General features: G+C 32.4%; 1 protein-coding gene across 3 annotated transcripts; it reads right to left on the reverse strand.

Annotated features, from left to right (window-relative positions):
- Window positions 1-4003: 4003 nt before the first annotated feature.
- On the reverse strand, window positions 4004-26507 carry LOC127702971 (DDB1- and CUL4-associated factor 8-like). 3 transcript variants are annotated; one of them, XM_052207333.1, is made up of 14 exons: window positions 26429-26507; window positions 22906-24115; window positions 21710-21819; window positions 20555-20695; window positions 17539-17633; window positions 16673-16780; window positions 14847-14874; window positions 13765-13812; window positions 11517-11574; window positions 10974-11081; window positions 9667-9797; window positions 9144-9263; window positions 7781-7894; window positions 4004-6677 (listed from the first exon to the last, which is right to left on the reverse strand). In XM_052207333.1, the coding sequence occupies exons 2-14, from the start codon at window positions 24077-24079 to the stop codon at window positions 6570-6572; spliced, it is 2343 nt and encodes a 780-aa protein (XP_052063293.1). In that variant the 5' UTR covers window positions 24080-24115; window positions 26429-26507; the 3' UTR covers window positions 4004-6569. The 3 variants fall into 3 exon arrangements, with proteins under 3 accessions (XP_052063293.1, XP_052063292.1, XP_052063291.1); XM_052207332.1 differs by having other exon boundaries at window positions 26422-26501; XM_052207331.1 differs by having other exon boundaries at window positions 26372-26501.
- Between the last annotated feature and the right edge of the window lie 114 nt (window positions 26508-26621).

The raw sequence follows: 26621 nt of genomic DNA on the forward strand, positions 1-26621 counted from the left end.
TATTTTTTTTATTCCGGCTTTCTTTTTGAATTTGTATATAAAGCAAATTCATATCTTCTTTCATACTGTCCCATTTAGCTCTTCTATACAGTTGATTTCTTCTTGGCTTTTGGTTGTGTTTCATTTGATTGGTATTTTGTTTCAGCATACTGCAGAATATCATGGTCTGAAATTCCTGGAATGACATCTAGTCTCATCATTTTACTTGGACAGTTGGTGATAAAAAGGTCCAATGTGTTTTTATTTCTAGTTTGCTCTTGTACTAATTGTGTTAATCCATTGTCATCAAGAATATCTGTAAGCTGGTAGTGTTGTTCTGCATGTTGGGTTCCTTGGCGTAGGGTTTTGTTTGTCCAATTTCCATCCTTGCAGGTTGAAGTCACCCGAATCAATAAGCATTCATCTATTGACAGCTGTTTCAAATTCATAGAGGCTCTCTTTGTTAGATGTTTTAGGATTATATAATGGGCAAATGTAGAGGTCTTTTGTGCCTTTTATTGGATTATTGGATAGTTGACCTATTGCTTAGAGTATCTGATCAACTGACAAAATTATGAAAACTTAATACTGGCCAATGAACCATGAAAATGAGGTCAAGGTAAAATGAACCCTGCAAGACACACATTTACACCCTACAATCGTTCCGTGCACCAAATTTAATTGATCTATTGCTTATAATATCTAAGAAATAGACCAACCAACAAAAGCTAAACATTGTCCAATGAACCATGAAAATGAGGTCAAGGTGAAGTGAAAACTGTCTGATAGGTATGACGACCTTACAAGGTACGGACATACCAAATATAGTTATCTTATTACTCATAATTAGAGAGAAAACCATCATTTAAATTATGCAGAACAGTAATTGTATGATCTGCTTTGTAGTGCCCATGCTCCATGGTGGATAATCTCACACTAAGACTACTAAAGAAGAGGCTCCTTCGAGCCTGTAACCTCACCTGGTAAAGGTATGCAACTTTGATATTAATGTTTAGCTATAGGAGTCATCCAAAGGTTTCAGTCATTTTCAGGGATTTTTGTAGATCTTGTATTGCTGATGATTTTTGCCTCAACAGGTTCTGTCTAACATATTTTGAGTTAATAGCAAAAAATCGTCTTTTAAGGGCAAATACTCTTTAAGGAGTCATCTGATAATTTTAGTGCAAACAGAACGTAGGTAGATCTTGACATTCTGAGAATTTGGCCCCACTCAGATTTTCTCTTGTATATTATTAGAAAATTAATGCATTTTACCTTCATGTTTAATTTCAGCCATGGTGGCCACGTTTCTTGACAGACTAGAATAAAAACAAAATGCTCTGCAGGGCACAGCTTGATATGACCGCAGGGGTCGAGCCCTGAACAGTTGGGCACATATGGACACAACATTCAAGCTTGATACAGCTCTGAATTTGAATTGTGATTAAATATTTGACCCAGCATAGGTTTCTGGCACGGAATGAAGTGGTCTTTGAACTTAAAAATTTGCAATTGGACATTTACCTATTATGGTCCTATATCAAAAATCTTATTACGTGGTTAAATTCTGCATATCAAAGAACCTCAAGAATTTAATTCTTGAAGAAATCAAAAAGTTTAATTTTGGACCCTTTTGACATCAATGTGGACCATTTTGATAACAGGGCTAAAAATTAAAAATCTAAATACACGGTTAGATTCTGCATATCAAAGAACCCCACATATTCAATTTTTGTTGAAATCAGTATTTTGTTTTTGCCCCCCCCCCCCCAAATTCCTTAACGGTTAGGGCCATAAACCCCAAAATCAATCCCAACCTTCCTTTTGTGGTATGGAACCTTGTGGTACAATTTCATAGAGATCCATACACTCAATTTATTGTTTGGAACCAAATGTCTACGGACGACTAAGACTACGACATCGACATACCATTATATGGCCACAAACTTTTTAGGTTGTATAAAAAGCACTTTATACTAGATACCCCAAGAATTATTCAGACCAAGTTTGGTTGAAATTATTCAAGCAGTTTCAGAGAAGATTTATTAAAAAAAAATGACAAGAGTGGACACACAGAAATGTCTCGCCTGTCGTGTATTTCTAACTGAAGTTATGTTGAAAGTAAATGCTATCAGACATACATTATAAATTTTAAGCTGTAAATAATGAGATAATGCCGTTGCTGCTGATGCCTGTATGAGCGCTAAAGCTGCTGCCAGGCCGATTTTATCCGCTATATGAAGACAAGCTGGATAACTGTGGTTAAGAGTGAAATAACTTAGTGATATACCATTTATATTGATTATTGTGATTAAAGATGGCAGTGAAGAATGAAAAAAACTAACATTGACCTATGAACCATGAAAATAAGGTCAAGGTCTTATGAACCCTGCCAGACAGACAGATACGCCTTACAATCATTCCATACACCAAATATAGTTGACCTATTGTTTCTATTTTCTAAGAAACAAAGTTTAGCATTAAAAATTAACATTGACCAATGAGCCATGTAAAAGAGGTTTAGGTCATATGATACCTAGCGGACAGACATAAACACCTTATAAACATTCCATACAAGAAATATAGTTGACCTATTGCTTATAGTTGAACAAAATAGACCAAAACACCAAATTTTAACACCGAGCAATGAACTGTAAAAATGACATCAAGGTCAAATAAAATATGCCAGACTGACATGTACATCGTAAAATATTTTCATACACCAAATATAGTTGATTTATTTTATACAGTGTAAGAAAAACAGACCAAAACACAAAAACTTAACTTTAACCAATGAACCATGAAAATGAGGTCAAGGTCAGATGACACCTGTCAGTTGGACATGTACACCTTACACTCATTCCATACACCAAACATAGTAGACCTATTGCATACAGTACAAGAAAAACAGACCAAAACACAAAACTTAACTTTAACCAATGAACCATGAAAATGAGGTCAAGGTCAGATGACACCTGCCAGTTGGACATGTACACCTTACAATCATTCCAAACACCAAATACAGTAGACCTATTGCTTATAGTATTTGAGATATGGACTTGACCACCAAAACTTAACCTTGTTCGCTGATCCATGAAATGAGGTCGAGGTCAAGTGAAAACTGTCTGACGGGCATGAGGACCTTGAAAGGTACGCACATACCAAATATAGTTATCCTATTACTCATTATAAGAGAGAAATTAAGGATACTAAAAACCTTAACTTTTTTTCAAGTAGTCACTGAACCATGAAAATGAGGTCAAGGTCGATGGACATATGACAGACGGAAACTTCATAACATAAGGCATCTATACACAAAGTATGAAGGATCCAGGTATTCTATCTTCTGAAATATTAAGCCTTTAAGAAGTTAGCTAACGCCGCCGCTGGATCACTATCCCTATGTCGAGCTTTCTGCGACAAAAGTCGCAAGCTCGACAAAAACCACAAGAACAAGCACCAAGTGATTACAATAGCTCACCTTGCCCAGGTGAGCTTAAAAGGGGTTAGGATACCAAAGAGGTAATCAAAACCAAGAAAGATCAAAGGAAAAAAGATGAATAGACCAACAGCCCTGAAACTAAATACTGAGCAACATGAACCCCCATCAAAAGCCCAGAAGTAACCATTTTACATTTTATAATATAAGAATAAGAGGATGATTTAAATGGGACAAATTCTCAATATGTTACCTCTGTGTCCTTAAATAGGTGTAGATGATGCAATATTTAGCAGTACAAAAAATGTAGACACATTTCAAATTTTGTTTGTTGAAAACTTTTTTTAACATTAAACCTTTTATAGTCAACTATACCCTGTTTTTTTCTCATTGTTGAAGGCTGTACAGTAGCCTATAATTGCTTACATCCGCTTCATTAAATCTTTGGTGGATAGTTGTGTCATTGGCAAATATACCACATCTCCTTATTTTCATATTGTTATATTTGGGTATGAGACTTACCACAAACAAAGTACTGTCAATATTTGATAATGAATTTCGACTCCATAAAGAGAAACAATACCATATCAAACTATGCTTTTAATGGTATCACCAAAATAAGGAACAATTTTGTATAAATTATCACACATTGTTAAGTTGTATTTATACTCCATGGTAATTCTTGTCATACAAGAACATAATAAATATAAATATTTGTATCCACAATAAACAAAACTATTCACAGTGGAATCAAGAATGACAATACTATATACAAACAATATATTGTAGATTAATTTTCTTGTATCAGTGAAATGTTGGTTGTATTTTAAAGTTTAACAATGTAAAGTTCATGAATTGTTAAAGCGATGATTCTTGTATACTAACACAAAAAGAAACTGTATTTCTCTTGCATAATTTGACATACTTGTGTAAAATTCCTAAAGGATGTGCAACATTTTTCTCTCTTTTTATAAACAACAAACTTTCACCATGTATTGAAAAGTTTACTGACAAATAGACAAGCCAGAAAATCAAGAGACTATTTTGAAGGAAAGTTTTCTAGCATAAGTTAATATATCTATTTTCAGGCTATCATCTTGTAATAACATTGCATCGTAAAACCCACTAAATTATGTGTTACATCATTTCTTTGAACTGAGAGATTTTGTCCACATGATCATGTGTACATTTATATAACATTATAAATATCTAAAATGCATGCTTTAAATTTCAAAGACATAATCTAAATGCAATTAGTATAATACTCCTTTCCATGCTCATTTCACACATTTGGCTTAGACAAGAACATGTAATAAAGGTTTACACAAAATTTTTTATGCTTTGATTCCATCATTATTAAATAATTTGGCTTAAGGCAAAATACAAAAGCCTCCAATGCAGAGTTTCACTGCAATCACTTCAATACTATCAAAAGAGGATTCCATTCAAATACAATGCAATTATTTAAGTAACACACAAATACAGGAAGTATCAATTATCTGTTATCTTCTATAGCAGACAACGTACAAAATAACTACAGACTGTTACTCACAAAAGCTTTTACCTAAAATGATCACAAACTTTTTACCAAAACAAATCACTCACCTTCTTCAAATAACAGTATTTACATTCACAAGACTAGCAAACATTATCACACATATTTTATGTACATTAAGCACAAGAGAGCAATTAGAATCTGATGAATTCTGGGTAATATTTTCAAAAGTGTACACCAAATTGTTATGATTGGCCTCCTAAACAATGGATATTCAACTAATAGTGTAATAATATTTTAATTTGGTGTACACAAAATGAAATTACCCACGATTCCTCTGATTCTAAATGGCCAAATATGTCCCATCAAATCTGGCAGATTTATTCTCAACAAAAATTATAATTGTGATTTTAGGATAAATGAATGTGTCAAAAATATTAAGTATCATGATATTAAGCATAAAATGCTATCAGTTAACATATGTGAGAAAAATAAATTTTCAATAACTATAATTTATGGTTTGACATCCAGATCATAAAATCTGACTACTACAGCAACAATGCAATATGTTGCAAAAATGGAAAATCATAACAGAAAATAATGGTGCAAAAAAAACAAAGTAATAATATGACATAGTATCAAATCAATTTTTGTTTCTTTGTCAGACAGAATCAAAAATGTTTCTCTAATTTTTTCAATATTTTCACATTTCCCAACCAATTGTGAAAAAATTGTTCTCCTCACCAGTGAAATATCTGTTCTCATGAAATGATTGGTCGAAATTCAATTATGATGTCAAATTTTCTAAATTTCTTCTGAATTTCCTATTGTGAGGTCATGAAAAAAGGGGACCATGCCTTAGAAGTCACATGTAAAGAACACAACTTTCTTCAAATCTTTGAAAAGGATAAAAATCATTAGAGAAACATATTCCACAACTATAACTCATGTATTACGATATTTCTCCACGCTTAACGGTTAAATTTTAATTATTTAAAAAGCTCTGCAAGCCTCGCACTTTAAATATCAAAATCTAACTGTCTCGAGTGGAGAAATATCGTAACACACTTGTTACAGTGGTGGAATCTACATATCTACCGTCATCCATTCGTTATAAAGTTCTCCTCAATAACTGTTTATATTACAAGCTGTTTTCCTAAGCAAATGTCAAATGTGAAGTTATTTATCCAGTAACTAAATCCTGCTATAAGTAGCAATATTTTCAAAAATATCAAACCCAACGACAGGAGTTCGTAAAAAATAATTATATATTTAAAAAATATATGAAAATGAATGCATTTTTGAATAAAGATAACAAGAATACCTTTATACAAAAGAGACACCGGTATTTTTATTATATTATAAAATACTCAAAAATAAATTTACTTTTAGCCTAATATATCATTTTATAGACGTGGATACAATGCAGCCTTGATATGAAATGTTTATATTATTATTACAGCGGGTATAGCTAACGTTTTACCAAATGCTTCATTAAAATAGGAGACACTGATTGGACAAAACTGTAAGACTAAAAAATCATTGTTGTACATTTTTGCCCCAAGTTATATATTGACATTTTCCATTTAATATATGCAACTTGTAGAAAATAAGATAAAGTGAATTTTATATATGGCACAGGAAATGTCCAGGTAACTATGATGGTGCACAAGGAATTCTGGGAATATCATCTGAATCAGAAGAATCGTTCTCACTGTTCTCAGTGCTGGTTGAGTCTCTTTCACCTTCTGCTTCTCTTTCTCTCTGAAAAAGAAAACTTCATTACAAACAAGTCGAACTGTGAGCTATTGCTCATTAATGAAACCCCTGCTTTAAGTTTTTGGTACACAGGAAATTGAAGAGGAATGGATGTGAAACCCATTACATTATATAAGATTCGATTTTCGCTGAATTCCTAAAAGTTGTTGGTCTACCATGATTACATGTTGTTTTGGTAAACAGGTGTTCTTATTCAATAGAACATTGTATGCCTGCATATCTATTAGGTTAATCGAGGGTTGTATGAATATGGGTTGGGTTTTCAATGAGTTTTTGTCGAACCTATAATATTCAACTTCCTGATAAAAAGTAAACTATCATGAAAAGAAGGTTAATATTTGCACCAAAATAGCTTTCATTCATTTATATACAAAATGAACTATATTCTTGAAAATAAACTGTTAACACAGAAATATGTCTCACCTTTTTGATTTTTGATAGTAAAATGCAAATGTTGAAATTAGATAACAATACTTTAACATGAAAGTTATGCAAAATATTCAGTCAATGAACTATGACTGAAAGTACAGGGCAAAATAATCTCCATGAATATGAGATGTGCCAATGCTAATACAACTACATACCAGATATCATTGACCTACCACTAGTGGTTCCCCATAAATTGACCTAATCACAACTACTACATGTAAACTTAGCAAAAGTTTCAAAGTCAATAGACCATGATTGAGGGGCAGGGCAAAATAATCTCCATGGAAATGAGAAGTGCCAATGCTAACACAACTGCATACCAAATATCATTGATCTATCACTAGTGGTTCCCCGTAAACTGACGTAATCAAAAACTAATACATTGTTGACGCCGCTGCCACCAGAAACAGCATACTTATGTCTTGCTTTTTGACTCCTTCAAGGCGAAACAAAAATTGTCAAACAAATATTTTCTGAAAACTAAAGATACTGTCTCTTTCACCTTCTTGTCCACAAAATCTTATCCCTTTCCATGCCCTGTGTATGTGAAACATGGTAAACCCAAACTTTCTTGTCACAGGCATGTTTAGAATGTCTCACTGAAAAATGATCAGCCTTCTTGCCCTAGACATGCATAGAATGTCTCACTAAACACTAACCCGTCTTCTTGCCCTAGGCATGTGATGCATGATATACCATAACATTTGCCCATCTATCATATCTACATCATGTATTCTTTCGTCTTCTCTTTCCTTCATATTCCGTTTTGTTGCCTAATTTAATAATAAAATACATGTATAGATTCAACAGTAAATCTTTTTTATACAGCAATGTATTACATGTATACAGTAGTATAAACTTCATTTATATATATACTGAAATAAAATTCATTTCTATTTATACTGAAGTAAAGTAAATTTTTATTCATATTGAACTATTATCACATTTTTAGTTGAAAGTAAACACAAAACAATATGATAAGAAATGGAGAATGTGTCCATGGGATACAGATGATGCCCCTGCTTGCACATAACATTATAAATGAACATAACTCAAGAACAGTAAAAGTGACGCAACCAAAACTCGAACTTCATCTGTGTGTTTGTGGTAACAAGTTTCATAACATTTGGTTGAGGCAAACTTAAGGTAGAGAACGGGAAACTAATTTTGGGACGTACAGACGGACAGAAGGACGTACGAACGGACGGACAAAGGTAACACTTAATGCCCCCTCATAAAAAGGATTGTCAAAATTTTAGTAAAAAGATAATGTAAAATATCAGCCACATAACACAATATGAACTTTTATTGCTTATTCAATATGCTATGTCGCCAATAATATCAAGAGAAATACACTTGTGAAGTTTTGCTTACTGATGATACCCCCTTTAAGTGTTTAGCTTCCTGATGATACCCCCTTTAAGTGTTTAGCTTACTGATGATACCCCCTTTAAGTGTTTAGCTTACTGATGATACCCCCTTTAAGTGTTTTGCTTACTGATGATACCCCCTTTAAGTGTTTAGCTTACTGATGATACCCCTTTAAGTGTTTAGCTTACTGATGACACCCCCTTTAAGTGTTTAGCTTACTGATGATACCCCTTTAAGTGTTTAGCTTACTGATGATACCCCCTTTAAGTGTTTAGCTTACTGATGATACCCCCTTTAAGTGTTTTGCTTACTGATGATACCCCCTTTAAGTGTTTTGCTTACTGATGATACCCCCTTTAAGTGTTTTGCTTACTGATGATACCCCCTTTAAGTGTTTAGCTTACTGATGATACCCCCTTTAAGTGTTTAGCTTACTGATGATACCCCCTTTAAGTGTTTTGCTTACTGATGATACCCCCTTTAAGTGTTTAGCTTACTGATGATACCCCCTTTAAGTGTTTTGCTTACTGATGAGACCCCCTTTAGTGTTTAGTAAACATAGAAGTTGATGAGTGATTGATGTGAAAAGGGCATCCAACTGTATAGCATGCATAAATAAAACTTGTCAAAGATCCATTCTAAGATTTCTACCTTTTTAATTCCTTTGAGATCTGTAGGTTGTTCTGCCATAGGGGACCATATCTTTACTTCGTGATCCAATCCACTGGTAGCAAGTACAGGCAATGTTGGGTGTGCTTCTAATACATTTATCTAAGTACAAAAAATTTCTATTATAGTTAAGTTTCAGCAACTCTTTTCACAAAAAATTTTATGATTGAAATTGATCATAAGTTATACTGAAATGTGTATGACTTACGAGTAATTTTACTCTTAAGATTTTTTGTGAAAAGAGCTGCAGGATTTTATGAAATATATTGTTTGATAACTTTTATATAATACTGTTTTTCCTATACATATATGTAAGAAGGGGAATAACTTCAGCTTAAATAAAACAATGGATTACTCATTTCATAATAGAACATAAATTCCTGCTTACAAGCCTATAGAAAATGTACATTTTGTTGAACCTGTTCACCTACAACCATGAAAAATAGTATCAAATACATGATATCAAATTCACATTATTCCGAGTGATATTGTATTTATGACTTACTGCTCCGTTGTCATCTCCAGTCAAATATTGTACGATCTGTTCTGTCTCCTTGTCCCACAGGAATACATGTCCACAGTCACTTCCACTCACAATAAACTCACTCTTAGGTCCGTAGAAGTTTACACCCTTTACTAAAATAGTCATGTTACATATCTAATGTTTATTTTGCATAAAAGATATTTCAAAGTATTATATTTTGCAGCTTTATCATCTTAATATTAAAGATTAAATTTGTATTTGCCTGCTGTAAATTAATCTTCATTTAATTTGATATCAAATATAAGCATCATTTTTGTCTTTATATTGCAATTATTATATTCGATCAGTCAAAATGTATTGACTAAGTTTTCATGTCGTGTATATTGTCTTAAGCCAGACCTACCACTTTATGATTTGTAATGAAATGTACACTTTCAAAAAGAATAAACAACATCAATTTATTTCTCCATGTCTCCAACAAAAAATTATTGATCTTGTTCTTATTTTTTGAAAAGTTGTATAAATTATTAGGTTTATTACTTATTGAAATTAATATGCTATTTTGAAATCAGATGCACTGGTTCACCAGATTAATTTCAACAAAACCATTTTGAAGTGTAATAATTTTACTCTGCTAAGGTAAGAGACCTTTTCAATTTAGGATGAAAGCAGTTTTAAAAATATTTACAAAAAAAAAATGATAGCACAAACTGGGTATAAAATTGTTTTAAATTACAAAGACAATAACAGCGTATTATCTTGACATAATAATATAAAGATATAGCATGAAATGGAGAAATGCTCAGCAGTCTCTCACATTGTCCCACTTTCTAAGTCGTATCCTTATACGTAATTATGTGAAGTCAAAACACTATGTCAATATTCTTCATGATTTACCTTAGCAGTTATTTCTGTATGACCTACCTGTATGGTAATTTCTGTGAGCATGACCTGTCAGTGGTTATTTCCGTGAGTATGACCTGTGTGGTAATTTCTGTGAGTATGACCTGTGTGTGGTTATTTTGGTGAGTATGACTGGTGTGTGGTTATTTCTGTGAGTATGACCTGTTGTGTGGTAATTTCTGAGAGTATGACCTGTGTGCGGTAATTTCTAAGAGTATGACCTGTGTGTGATAATTTCTGTGAGTATGACCTGTGTGTGGTAATTTTTTGTAAGTATGACCTTTGTGTGGTTATTTATATGAGTATGACCTGTGTGTGGTTATTTCTGTGAGTATGACCTATGTGTGGTAATTTCAGAATGACCTGTGTGTGGTTATTTCTGTGAGTATGACCTGTGTGTGGTTATTTCTCTGAATATAACCTACCTGTGTGGTTATTTCTATGTCCAGTGTAGCGTTTTACATATTCTGCACCATCAGTATGGTAATTATTAAACATGTAGATATCTTCATCATTATAAGATCCAATTATTTCTGCAAATACAGAGATAGTGTATTTTTATCTTTATTATTGCAGATTTGTTTCTTTACTGTTATTATGATTATGAATCACATTTATGGCAAAACTTCATAAAGAATAATCAAAACACCAATTGCTAGATATTTGTGACAAAATCTGTAGAAACAGTTATTTTATACACATATTTGAACAATAGACAAACTAGTTAACCTAAGATTATAACAAGTTTCTAAAAACTTCATAAATGACAAAACACATAAAAATTTTTAAGAATTTTTTTTTTTTTCTTTTCAATGTGTCAGTATCATAGCCATGTCAAATACTGTTGTTTGAGTCTGGCTTAAATCTTTTACACAGAAGACAAATACTTGTTAACAATGCACTGTGCATGAAGGAAATTCAACTTAAATGATTTTTTCATGGTATACAACATGACAAATAAAACCTACCTGTGCCATTATAATTATACACAGCACATGTAACATTAGCCTTCACATCACTGTCAACCTGTAATCATAGTAAAATGAAATAAGAACACACATCACTCTCAACCTGTAATCATAGTAAAATGAAATAAGAACACACATCACTCTCAATCTGTAATCATAGTAAAATGAAATAAAAACAAAATTTATACTATGATAACGAAGGAACTGATTCCTACAAAGTAGTTCTTGCCAAGTCTATTGCAATTTGAATGCTTAAGTATTTTGTTTATTTAAAACTAACTGGTGAAAATAAATTTTTATAGAAAAAAGTAAAATCACAAAAATACTGAACTCCGAGGAAAATTGAAAAAGGAAAGTCCCCAAGTCTTATAGAAGTTATGGTTCCTTTAATAAACATGATAGACAGAATTCTAATCAAGAAATTATTTATTCTATTATCTGTAATATTACAAAATGTAACTTAAATCTGGCTTAATATTTTATAAGATAGAAGTTAAAGGATTAATTATATAATAAAATATAAATGATGTTAAATAAACTAAATACAATAAATATAACTGAGAGAATGTATTATATATGAGCAAAACATTTTATAGACTAAAGTTTAGGCAGTAGAACATCAAAGGAATTGAAAAAGTGTCACAGAGTATGACAAATGCAGATGAAGCTTGGTGCCATATATTAAGAAGCTTTGACTGGTAGCTGCCAAAAAATGTGTTATGGACAGAGATATCAATGGATAGACAGAATGTACCACCACCCCCTCTTTCAGGGTTGGGGTATACGTATAAAACTGATTATGGAAACTATGACATTAAATTTGTTCACTAACATTGTCAACAATGTTGTGAAACATAAGTAGATATTGGATAACATACTTATATTGTTAACTAATCTGCAGTCACTAACCACATCAAGCATTCTCATATCCTCTATACATACAACTTAAATACCACATCAAACATTCTCATATTATCTCTATATAGAACTTACCACATCAAGCATTCTCATATTATCTCTATCTACAACTTACCACATCAAGCATTCTCATATTATCTCTATATACAACTTACCATATCAAGAATTCTCATACTATCTCTACATACAACTTACCACATCAAGCATTCTCATATTATCTCTATATATAACTTACCACTTCAAGCATTCTCATATGATCTCTATATATAACTTACCACATCAAGCATTCTCATATGATCTCTATATATAACTTACCACATTAAGCATTCTCATATTATCTCTATATAGAACTTACCATATCAATCATTCTCATATTATCTCTATATAGAACTTACCACATAGAGCATTCACATATTATCTCTATATATAACTTACCACTTCAAGCATTCTCATATGATCTCTATATATAACTTACCACATCAAGCATTCTCATATGATCTCTACATATAACTTACCACATCAAGCATTCTCATATTACCTCTATATACAACTTACCACATCAAGCATTCTCATATTATCTCTATATATAACTTCTCTATATATAACTTACAACATCAAGCATTCTCATATGATCTCTATATACAACTTACCACATCAAGCATTCTCATATTATCTCTATATATAACTTACCACATCAAGCATTCTCATATGATCTCTATATACAACTTACCACATCAAGCATTCTCATATGATCTCTATATACAACTTGCCACATCAAGCATTCTCATATTATCTCTATATATAACTTACCACATCAAGCATTCTCATATGATCTCTATATACAACTTACCACATCAAGCATTCTCATATGATCTCTATATACAACTTGCCACAATAAGCATTCTCATATGATCTGTATATATAACTTGCCACATCAAGCATTCTCATATTATCTCTATATACAACTTACCACATCAAGCATTCTCATATGATCTCTATATACAACTTACCACATCAAGCATTCTCATATGATCTCTATATATAACTTACCACATCAAGCATTCTCATATTATCTCTACATACAACTTACCACATCAAGCATTCTCATATTATCTCTATATATAACTTACCACATCAAGCATTCTCATATTATCTCTACATACAACTTACCACATCAAGCATTCTCATATTATCTCTATATATAACTTACCACATCAAGCATTCTCATATTATCTCTATATATAACTTACCACATCAAGCATTCTCATATTATCTCTATATATAACTTACCACATCAAGCATTCTCATATAATCTCTATATATAACTTACCAATTTATGAGGACAAAACTTTTTCAGTAGCCCTGAGGATGGATCATCCTATAATAGACAGAATACACATTATTCAGGCAATGATACTGAAATAGTAAAATATCAAGAGATTTATATCAATGGATCAACACAAAAACAAACAGCGCTCGCTAAGAATTAAACTTTATCTAATTGTTGACATGTTAAATTTTAAGATTTGTTTAATATTATAGTTTGAATTAATTAATTAATTTTTTTTATTGACTTCATCCAATTAAAGCTCAAAATTCAATGAAGATCAAGAATCCAAGGATCTTACATAGGCTGTAGTAGTTCATGCATCACTGAACAAGAATGAATTACTTCACTGAAAATTAGTTTTTTAAATTTGTCTGCTTAAAAAGAACAGCAAGACATCTGTAGATAGACATTTCATATAATGAGCAAATATTTATTTTTTACACATAAAATTGAGAATGGAAATGGGGAATGTGTCAAAGAGACAACAACCCGACCATAGAGCAGACAACAGCCGAAGGCCACCAATGGGTCTTCAATGCAGCGAGAAACTTCCGCACTCAAAGGCGTCCTTCAGCTGGCCCCTAAACAAATATGTATACTAGTTCAGTGATAATGGACGTCATACTAAACTCCAAATTATACACAGGAAACTAAAATTAAAAATGATACAAGACTAACAAAGGCCAGAGGCTCCTATCTTGGGACAGGTGCAAAAATGTGGCGGGGTTAAACATACCGACATTTTTGTGCTTTGTAAAGAATATTACCATAAAAGATTGGATGTGAAATACCTGCATGTGTACATAATTCGTGAATATTGTGCTAGTTCTGTAAGCATGTAAGAGACAATTGTGTTTACCATTCGGCATCATGACAAGATTGTTTTCCTAATGAAAGTATGTTTCAGGGTTCATCTTCATATTCAGATGATTTTCCAAATGATCTGTAAACTACTGTTCCCTTACATAGCATATTAAATGTATCATAAATGTTATCCAAATTACTTTCTTTAGCATGCATGCAATATTATCGTTTGTTATATGTATGAATTTCCTTCTAAATAAAGTTCAGCATGTTCTTACCTTATCAATCTTTCTTTTATCATACACTCTAAAACATAAGAAAATTTTTATCATATATACATATTTGTATTAGTATGCAAGAAATCATTGGAAATAACATCAATTTGACATTAGAAAATAAGAATATGACTATAGCTAAAATAAGAATGCATTTCTTATTGTTCTAAGGATACCCACACAGTAATTCAAAGTGTCAAATAGGTGTCTAACAGATCTAAAACCTGTTCACAGATGACAAATCATCACTGTCAAGCTGCTAAATACATATGAAGTCATTCAGTTAGGTAGTACTGGAGAAAAAGTGTAACCAAAATTAAGTTCATTCACCATACATAAAAGTTAAAAGTCTTGACATATTTACAGATCAGAAACAAGTTACAACACATCACTGTCAAGCAGCTGACCAAATATGAAGTCATTCTGTTCAGCAGAAACTGAGAAAATTTGATGAATACAATGTATATTTATTTGACAAGAAGGACAGAGGACAAGGTGAATGTAATATACACCTCATCTAAGGTATTTATAATAATAATTCAGGTTTTTCTATTAAGAATCTAACACTTCTTATTAATTTATTGGTGAAAAAAGTGTATGAAGCCTGGAAATATTAAAATCAAGTCAGGGTTTCACTGTCATGACAGTGACTTTTGAGACAGCAACAAAATGACTGTTACTTTGTTTTTAGGTTTTAGCCTGGTGATATTGTGCTGGCATGTATTAATACAAAGTATCATACCTTTTCAATTATGCATGTCACCTGCTTTCCTCAAATCACAATAATAATGCAGTACAAATAAAGTTTACCTATCAACTGAGAATTAAAACAAGACATGAAATCGGGTCAATATATGTGTTACACAAAACAATGAGCTATATGTATGAGCTTACAGCCAAATATATCTGACATCACTCTCAGGAATAAAAAAAATAGCCATGAATGTAAAAAAAATGTTAATTGAACAATAAACTGAAACAGGCTCTATACTCTCAAAATAGCATTTTTCAACAAAAAAAGTCTGATGGGAACCTAATGCCACAAGATGCCAAGCTTTAAAATATCAAACAGAAAAAACATAAAAGAAATTGTCCTCTTTTTTGGAATACAAAGTTTGAGCACCACAGCCACAAAAAGGTTTTATAGTCATATGAAACTGAGTTTCTTGTAATTTTAATGTTATCAAAATTATTGAACCAATGCATTAATATAAACTAAACTAAGTCCTGCATGCATGTTTTTTTTATATCTATTACGAATCTATAACGTATTATCGACAAATAATATTTCATTACATGATGGTTGATAATTAACTTTCGAGTGTGTTGCCGAAGTTAATCAGGTCGTTATATTGATAGACAATTAACACAGACCACTTGGAGCTCGTGACAAATAAGTTAACTTTTTCTTAACAGTTGTTAAATAATTTTTTGTATTAAATGTGTTCTTTAAGAATCAGTTATTACTATTTACCTTCCAGTGCAAGTTTGTTTACATTCTTTCATAAAGGTATTCCCCTCGCACCTGCACTGTGTGGTGGTCAAAGTTCTAACGAGAAGTCTTGTGGTTAAGATCATTGCATACGGGAAAATATTGGCGAATTAGTGTACGGGAAGACAATAATTCAATAGCAGTACATTTAGCAAGGTTTAGATAATATAAAAGATTTTCTTTTACAAGAAAGTTCACTTACACATGTTTTATCATCGTAAAACGTAGCCATTCAAGTATATAAAACAAAATAAACTTTTTTTTTTAATTTGAAGTTTCACATGACTTTAACCATTGTTTCAGCCAAAAAAAATTAAACGATAAATTTGTATTTTACCTAATGAAATGATCACGTCCGCCAACACAGAACTCAAAGGAATTACCAGGATTTGAATGGATAGAATATAATGGTATTCTTTTATCTCCTTCTTTGGTAAGTGCCAGTCTGAAATACATTAAAAACATTCTAATTTGTTTAGGAAAATATTTTAATAACATGTTTTCAAGTCTAAAGGAATTATATTGGAAATGTTTATGCATTTGATAAATACACAATTGTTTCTTTAAAATTTATTCCTATTGATTTTTAATTTTTTTAATAAAAGCCAAAGACTACTACATGTGTATCTATAGTTTTCTGTCACAACTTTATCTATGAATATCAATTGATGTTTTAGTTGACATTGATATCAGACATTAGTTTATAGTGAACAGATATATTATGTTAAGGAGGGGTATTTGTGAAAAATACCAGTCGAGAGAATGTTAAATTTCGCGAGCCGTAAGGCGAGGGAAATTCATTCTCAAGACTGGTATTTCTCGCAAATACCCCTCAAGAACATGCTATATCTGTTTAATTACACCGAATGTTAACGTTCAAAAACGCATTGATGATCGTGACGTTATAAGCATCCAGTCGGATAGAGTATTTTTTGGCAAATACCACGGCAGAGAGGGTAAAAAAGGCATATCCTTTTTGCATATACCCCTGCGGCGTTAAAAAATGAACGATATTCATTTGATAACAGTAAATTGGTGAAAAATACACTGGCTATCAACCAATCAAAACCCAGGATTCTTACATAAGGTGTAATTATAGTAGAAACACACATATTCAAACCACTGCTGCAATCCTTGACATATAATGTTAGATGAGATTCCATTAGAGGTCTTGTTACCTCTTTCTCTTCATATTATACTTACTTATTTGGCTTTTCTTCTCTTAAGTCTACACCATACACTAAAGCATCTTCTCCACAACTAAGGAACACATGGGGAGAATCATGCTCTAAAGCCAACTGTAATAAATTTAATATTTCCTAAAGGCATGATTTAACTCATTCTGATTGAAATACTAGTTCTGTGCCAGGCTTTAATCATATTTGCTTACAAGGATTTGACAACACTCTCCATTCATTTTCTATTCTGAAGACCTTTTCCTTTTAGGGATACTTGCAATTGGGATTTCATGTAATGTAAAATACGTTACAAAATATAGAGATGGGAATTTCATTGGTTGACATCATGATTATCAAAACATTAAGAAGGTGATGTATAGTCAGGTCTTTGTAAACAAAATGTGAGAACACAAAATCATTATTTCAACCAGATTTGAATTAAATTGATGAAACACATAACATATATTGCTTAACCATAAAACAGTCAACATCAATATGATCAATAAAAACTTAGTTTCTAATTATACAAAATAACATGTGTTGTCCTGCTAAGCATACCCCCACTGTCCTTTCGTTGTATGGTATCTGACAATTACTCTTTTTTTCAGCAAAACAACTATCTTAAGTCTTTACAAGTAATTGTCAAATTCACATTAAAACAATCTAGCCGTAATTGGAATTTTATGATGCATCACATTGCGAAAGTTTCAAAATGTTTTAACTGCTACTTATTATTTAAGATATCTTCAGAAATGGAAGTGTCATGAATGAAATAACATAAACTGTTGACACAGAGATATGTCTCGTCTGTCAGCATTAAATTCAGAAAAAGACAATCTGATGGATAGCAACATTGCTATTTAAAATTCAAAGTCACTGGATCATGAACTACTGGGCAGGGCCTTGAAATGGTTGATAAACAAAGATGTACAGACAGCAATGTAACTTTAAGAAAATATTGTTGTCTATTGTAAGTAGTTCCTTTCAAAAAGATTTAAGCAGAAAACTAAACATTGAAATTGCTAAATAATTCAAAGTCTCTGGACCATGACCTAGGGGCAGGGCTTCGAAATAGTCGTTAAACTGATATGTACTGATAGTAATGCAGCTTTATAGAAAATATCATTGATCTATCACAAGTAGTTCCTATCAAACTAACTTAAGCAGAAACTTTAAATTGAAAATTGTTTATTAATTAAAGGTCAATGCAATGAACCATGGCCTAGGGGGCAGGGCCTCAAAATAGTCATCAAACTGATATGTACAGATAGTAATGCAACTTCATACAAAATATCATTGATTTATCACAAGTAGTTCCTATCAAACTAACTTAAGCAGAAAACCTAACATTTGAAATTGCTAATTAATTCAAAGTCACTGGACCATGGCCTACAGGGTAGGGCCTAAAAATAGTCGTCAAACTGATCTGTACTGATAGTCAGTCAGGGGTAATACTTGTACAAGTCATTTTTTTTTACTTGAAAACGCAAGTAATTATATACTTGTATAAGTAAACTTGTAACATTTATATTTTCTTTTCAAGGTTTGAAAAATCTCCGCTTCATGCTCCAAAAATAAGTATTACCCCTGACTGATAGTAATGCAACTTCATACAAAACATCATTGATCTATCATAAGTAGTTCCTATCAAACTAGCTTAAGCAGAAAACTTAATATTTAACATTGCTAATTAATTCAAAGTCACTGGACCATGGCCTAGGGGCAGGGCCTCAAAATAGTTGTCAAACTGAAATGTATTGATAGTAATGCAACTTTCTATAAAATATCAATGATCTATCACAAGTTGTTCCTATCAATCTAACTTAGCAGAAAACTTAACAATTGTTGACGCTGCATTTCCGTCGCTGGAACAGCAATCCCTATGTCTCGCTTTCACGACTTTTGTTGCAGGCGAGACAATACTTAATGGTCAAAATGATTAAAAGAACTAAACTTACAGACAAGAATGCAGTCTTTTTACTTACATTCTTCTCTCCACACTTCCTAAAATAAAATGCCCCGCTGGGCGCAGCTTGATATGACCGCAGAGGTCGAACCCTGAACAGTTGAGGCAAGTATGGACACAACATTCAAGCTTTATACAGCACTGAATTTGGATTGTGATTAAATATTTGACACAGCATAGGTTTCTGACACAGAGTAAATGTGGTCTAATAACTTAAAAAAATTTTAATTTAACTATTCAAACCATATCATTATTATTTGCTTTTATATATAAATCAGAAATAACCAATTTAAAATGGAAAATTTTAAAGAAAAAAAAAAAGAAAAAAAAAGCAAAAAAAAATCCCTCCCCCAAATTTTTTGAACCTCCTTATGATTCATCACCCCCAAACTCAATCCCAGCCTTTCCTTTGTGGTATGGTACCTTGCAGTACAATTTCAGAGAGATCCATACACTTGAACACAAGTTATTGTCTGGAAACTAGAAAAATGCTTGTTTTTAGGCCCCTTTTTGGCCCCAAATTCCTAAACATTTAGGGCAATTACCCCCAAACTCAAACCCAACTTTCCCTTTGTGATATCGAACCTTGTAGTACAATTTCAGAAAGATCCATACACTTACACACAAGTTATTATCATGAAACTAGAAAAATGCTTGTTTTTTGCCCCTTTTTTGGCCCCTAATTCCTAAAATTTTGAGGCAATTACCCCCAAAATCAATCCCAGCATTCCCTTCTGATATGGAACCTTGTGGTACAATGTCAGAGAGGTCTATACACTAACACACAAGTTATTTCTGGAAGTTACAAAAATGCTTATTTTTGGCCCCTGATTCCTCAACTATTGGTACCATAACCCCGAAAATCAATCCCAACCTTCCTTTTGTGGTATTGAACCTTATGGTAAAATTTCATAGAGATCCATTCACTTAAACAAAAGTTAAGAGTGCGAAAACCAGTGTGTCTTCGGACGACAACGACGACGCCAACGTCATACCAATATACGACCACAAAATTTTTTTGCGGATCGTATAAAAACTACTAACAAACACAATGTGTTTAGAAGCTACAGCTTACCTTATGAGCAGCTCCTTTGTGTTGAGCTAGCTTTTTTGTATTTTTACACACACCAGTCAATGAAAGTTCGGCCAATCTTATCTGTCCATCCCTGGCACAGCTCACCACATGACAGTCACCGCTAAATGGCATAAACTTTGCCTAAAATTTTATCGATATATATATATGTTATGGTAAATAAATGGAGAATGTGTCTATGGGCCACAGATTCATCCGCTTGAAAATATGCATGAGTCAACTTCCACATACAGATGCAGGATTCACGTAGTTAAGACTGTTTTGTGATTTCATAATGTTTGGTTGAGGCAAACTAAAGTAAGAGAACGGAAACGAAAATTTAATCAATTTTTATGTTTATAAAGGGGCATAACTCACGAACGGTAAAAGTGACGCCACCCAATTTCGAACTTGATCTGTGTTTTGTATTATAATAAGCATTGTGTATAAGTTTTATAATATTTGTTTGATGCAAACTTGAGTTAGAGACTGGAAACCAATTTTGGGGATGTACGCGGCAGATAGGACGGACAAGGGTAACAATTAATGCCCCCACCGCTACAGTAGGGGCAAAAAGATAGTAAAGTAAAAGTAAGGTGACCTCTAAGATGCCTATAGTCACAAACCTCTCATGTTGGGTTTATGCCTCAGTGGCATTGACCTAATAATATTTCCTTTTTTTCATGACATGATCTGCATTTTGATACAGAATATAATTATGATCATCTATGCTCAGTACAAAAATTTGGCAAGCTGACATATCCTTCGAAAATAGTTCCTCATTTCTGCAACATGTGCAATAAGTTGATGTTTCAGAGAGCTGACAATGACCATGATGACCCTTTCATACCTCAATCAATCCAAATTTTATTCATTGATATCATGTTCTAAACTAAAAATAAATGCAGAAACAATGCATGTATATGCCAGTTTTTTTGTTAGCAGTAAATTCTATCTGGATTTTTTTTTAGCAAACCAAACATTAATTAGCTAGTGACCAAATTAAAATTTTGCAGTTGTTGGGAAATTGGTAAACAGATGCATGACTAACTCCCTTTTCAAAATATATGTGTTAAGCTGCTTCCATCTACATTTTGCATGAGTTACAATGAGTCAATCTTTAATGCATAGTCATCCCATACTTATACATCTACTTACCTGGAATACATTGCTTCTATGTCCACTGTCATAATACAATGCTGGTCTTTGGCGTATCCAATTCCAAAGAACTATATTCAAGTCATCTGATCCGCTGGCTAAAAGTGTACCTAAAAATAAAAATTCACTGTACACAAAACATATTTCTACTCTTGTCAACTATCAACTTAGGTTCTACATGTATGAAGTTAGTCCCTACGCATATGTACATGTATATCACATGCAACAGAACTATAAATAATTCATTGATGATCTAATGATACATTGTATTCCCTACAAATACATGTACATGTATGAACCATTAGCTTACACATGTTACAGTACAAAACATATTTTTGTTTCAACTGAAATATCCTTATTTGGAGTACATGTTCATGAGCAGTCAAGGGTGTAACTTGAATAAGTTATTAGAGAAAAATAACATACATGTGTTATTACGGATACTTTCTCTTAATCTGTAGTAACATATGTTTGTTATCAGTTAAATGTACCATACAAATTTTTATTTTCAGTGGGCACTTGGGAATTCTTGAAACTTGCGCAGTAACTTAATACATAACCTTGTAAAACTAATTTTCCAATTCAATTAATACATTTTTGATCAACCATGGTAAATCAATGAGACAAGGCTTTTAAGTGATAACTTAGCTGTAATAACAAGGCTTAGTTATTACAGGCATTTAACTTATTACATGAGACACTTGGGAATGACTAGGAAGCTTGCCCAGAACCTCATTACATGCTCTTATCATTATTTATTACAATAAATTAAAATACATTGTGATATATGTAGGAGAATAGGCTTTGAAGAGATGTAGAGAAGCTATAATAACACCCTTTAGTTATCACAGGCATATTTGTTCTGTAATAACATGGGTGTGTTAACGTTATGCATGATTGGCAAACTATTGGCTGTTACATCTTTCTAAAGTTTAATATACATAAAGACAATTATAATATAAATAGAACTAGTACACAATTTAACAAAATAAAGCATGTATAATGCCCCTTTGAAACACGTAACATACATATGTTATCACAGATTTTTGATTTTTTAGCCCTCAATAACAAATGTATGTTATTTTTCTCTAATAACTTATTTAAGTTAGACCCTTGACTGATGAGTATAGACCATATTTCATGTATACAGATATACATGCATTTTCACCACGTTTATCCGTACAAACATAACTTACCAATTCTGTTAAAATGTAGTGCGTTAACACATCCATCATGATACTCTAGTTTGCATTGTAATTCAAATCTCTTCACTAGATTTACACTACCCTGAACTTTCTCTCTGAAATATGATGGTGGAATTTTTTTTGAATATCCATATTCTCTGTTGCGCAGATCTTTTATTGCTTTGAATGTTTGTTTCAGATTTTCATTTTCAAATGCTACTTCTTCCTCTGATTCTGACTCGCTACTTTTTTTCTGCTCCACATCAGAATCATCGTCAGAATCAATAACATCTTCACTTCTATGAACACTTGAATCTAAATCAACATTGTCACTACTTTCATTGTCACTACTTTCGTTTTCACTACTTGAACCCACCCTGTTCATTCTCCGCTTGCGTTTAACTTTTTTTGTTCTAACAATGACTTCATCATCTTCATCTTCACTTTCACTAGAATTTTCATTGCCAGTCTCTTTAATATCATCATCACCTGATGGCATTGTTACATCACATGACTCTGTCGGTTCACTATCATCCAAGTCCATGCCCTGTCCAACTATGGCATTGTATGATTCTCTGGAAGAGTCTTCGTTTTCTGACAACTTTAAACTTAATGCAACCCCTGAGTCTGTTTTTGTGGACATGGCACCACTTTCACTATGAGATTCACTTACGTCAAGATCTGATACACCATCTCTCCCTGGGGATCTATGCAAATCTAGGCCACTGTCATCTTTCTTTATTCCTATACTTTTGTCAGTAAAACTGCTTGCACCCTCACACTTATCGGCCATATTGTTGGTTTCATCATTTTGCTTCATATCACACTTTGCATGCTTTGTATAAACATTGTTTGAATCTTCACAGACAATCGTACATTTATTATTATCATCTGTTTCTTTTATGACACCATTTTTACTGTGCTCAGTCATATCTGCATATGCATTTTCTCCCAAAATAGACTTTTCGCAATCATTAGAACAATTTTTTGATCCTTCACTCCCATCACATAAACTGTTGTTGCAACAGAGATCTCTCCCTATACCAGACTCATCATTAGGGAGGTACCCTCTCCCTGGAGTGTGTATGAGATCACTACTTGTGTCTTGACCAATACCGGACTCATTTAGGGATATCTTATCTTTATTCCTGGGTTCTGCACTTTCATTCTCTACTTCTGCCATCATGTTTTCTTCTTTTGATGACTACTTTTATTTCACATTCTGTAAAATATAGATACATGTATATGATGTAAAGATATATTTGACATTTAATGATGTATAACTTTTGCTTTTCAGTGAGGCTGAGAATACTGGAAGGAACACTTTATATGGACATTTTGAAATGATAATCATCATGATCATACTTTTAAATATAGGGGTACATGTATTATATTATTTAATAAAATAATTTAATTGTGGTTTTTGCTATTCTAATTACTGACGACAGGCTTTCATGAAGTTTTCACAGGATAAAAATAAATTATAAAGACCATCTAATCGAATAAAAAGTAAAAACTTACATGAAAACTTATAGTTTATTCCAGATTTTAGCTCAATTTCAATTGTAGACAAATATTTGGGATTGTCAGCACTCAAACAAATCTAAATTTTGATTAAAAATTGATGTTTGGTGATCATACTTTATTCAAATGAAAGCAATATAAAATATGCAGCTTCTTCAGCAATGATTTTCATTTCACTTTTAAAGACAAAAGACAATCACTGACATGACTGATAGGTTCCTGATTTAAGAAAGGCACATGAATATGTCACAATGTTAATCCAGTTTGTTTCAAAGCCTATTTAGTCACACTGGATATCAAAGCTCATTTTAAAAAAAACCATGTGTGTGTACCATGTATTATAGTCAAAAGGAATTCAAATTAAAGCTGATAGAAAATTAAGATGCTATTTTTCACTATTGTTTTCTCCTAAAAAGATCAATGCAGAAGCTATTAAATATTGAGATATTATTTTAAATTAATCATCTCAGAAAAACCAGCATGAAGATATATCATCTCTTGGCAGAATTTTGCCTTAAATTCATTTTTTTCTTTTTAAACACTTTAACAGTTAATTTTCATTTTGCAGAAAACTGAAGGTACAACGTTAACCAGTTATTGAATAGTGGTAAGGTCAGATGAGCTTTATCCCTAGTGTTTCAAATCTCTATCTAGATTGAGTAATTTACAGTACATGTACAAGTGACTTCAAAGGAAAAAGGCACCAATGCAACCATTTCATAGTTCGCTCTAGATACCTGAAAATATGTTTTCACTTAGTATCTCCCCAATAAAGGTTTTCAAATATTGGCTGATATGGTATAAATGATTAAGACTGAATATAAAATAATGTCTAGTGTCTAAGGTCACATGTAATGGTCTGAGTGACAGAAGTTAATAGAAAAACAAAGGATGTCGGGTATATACTTGGTTGCTTCAAGTCTGGGTCAACAATGTTTGCTTTGTCCATGAGAACTCTCATAAAAGTCAAATTCTCCAAGCTGTCACAAATAACAGATGAAATTGTGACTTTCCCAATAAACCTAATATCTATTAGACTTGCACTTGCACTGCAGGTGGTAAAGTGTTATATGTATAAAAATAAGGAGATGAGGTATGATTGCCAATGAGACAACTATCCACTAAAATACAAATGAAGTGGATGCTAGCAATTATAGGCAATCATACGGCCTTCAACAATGAGAAAACCCTTATATTTTTTTACTGTATAATCGGCTATAAAAAGCCCCCACATAAAAAATATGAAACAATTCAATTGAGAAAACTAACAGCTATGAACCGACATGAACAGACGACAACCACTGAACTACAGGCTCCTGTAATGTAACTTTCAGTGTGCATGTTTTTCGTGCTTGAAGCTATAAGTCACTGTGCTTAGTGCAAATTTGTTAAATAAGCAAAGTGAAAGCTATTTTTTTTTTTGTGAATTACTATTTATATTTTTCTGTCGCTGTGCACATGCTTCCCCTCCCTTTCATGCTTAACAACCCTCATTACTAGCATGACTGGACATGCCCAATGTCACACACAACAGATGTTCAAGTAAAATTTAGACATCGGAACGACGGAAGTGAAATGCCTGAAACTACAAAGCAAAACAGATTGTTGCACTGAACATGTATAACATCAAAAGTTAAAATGTCACTGATTCCAATATAGCAGTGAGGTACATGTATGTTCATGCCCATACAGGGAAATAACTCCTATAAAATTTTCTAAAGAGAAGTAAAAAGAATTAAATGCTGGCCCATATATGCTAACAATTTAAATAAAACTGAAGGGAATAGACTTCAAAATGTTTTCCTGTTCATTAATTGTGTGATCATAAACATTGTTGGGTCAAGGATGACTGAAAATTATTAAAAGTTCAAACAATTTAACAAAACAATTTTGTGTTTGCCTATTTACGACGATAAAACTTGGCAATATGTTTTTGATGTTGTTTGTCACTGACATGTAAGTCTTTATCTGTATGGGTGAAGATATGGTTGTTTTAAAACAGACTTGATACTTGAGAGCTGTCAAAGTCTGTTTCTTCTTCCACAATCAGCTGTGTTTTTCTCTCTTTCCTTCTTTGCTGAATGATAAACTGCTTTTTGATTGGTTCTTAAGTATGTTTACAAAGTTATCCAAATTTGTACATAATTAAATAGTACCAATCGTTAATGTATTGCCACAAAACAAATAAATTTCTTACTATTTTC

This window comes from Mytilus californianus, unplaced genomic scaffold (assembly GCF_021869535.1).
Source record: "Mytilus californianus isolate M0D057914Y unplaced genomic scaffold, xbMytCali1.0.p SCAF_5, whole genome shotgun sequence".
Classification (NCBI taxonomy): Eukaryota; Metazoa; Mollusca; class Bivalvia; order Mytilida; family Mytilidae; genus Mytilus; species Mytilus californianus.

Coding starts and splice junctions, on each gene's coding strand:
- LOC127702971 (XM_052207333.1), bottom strand. CDS start 24,079: ATGATGGCAGAAGTAGAGAATGAAAGTGCAGAACCCAGGAATAAAGAT. Junction 7,895..9,143: donor ATCTCAAAGGAATTAAAAAG/GTAGAAATCTTA, acceptor TTATTAAATTAG/GCAACAAAACGGAATATGAA. Junction 6,678..7,780: donor TGCCTAGGGCAAGAAGACGG/GTTAGTGTTTAG, acceptor TTTCTTTTTCAG/AGAGAAAGAGAAGCAGAAGG.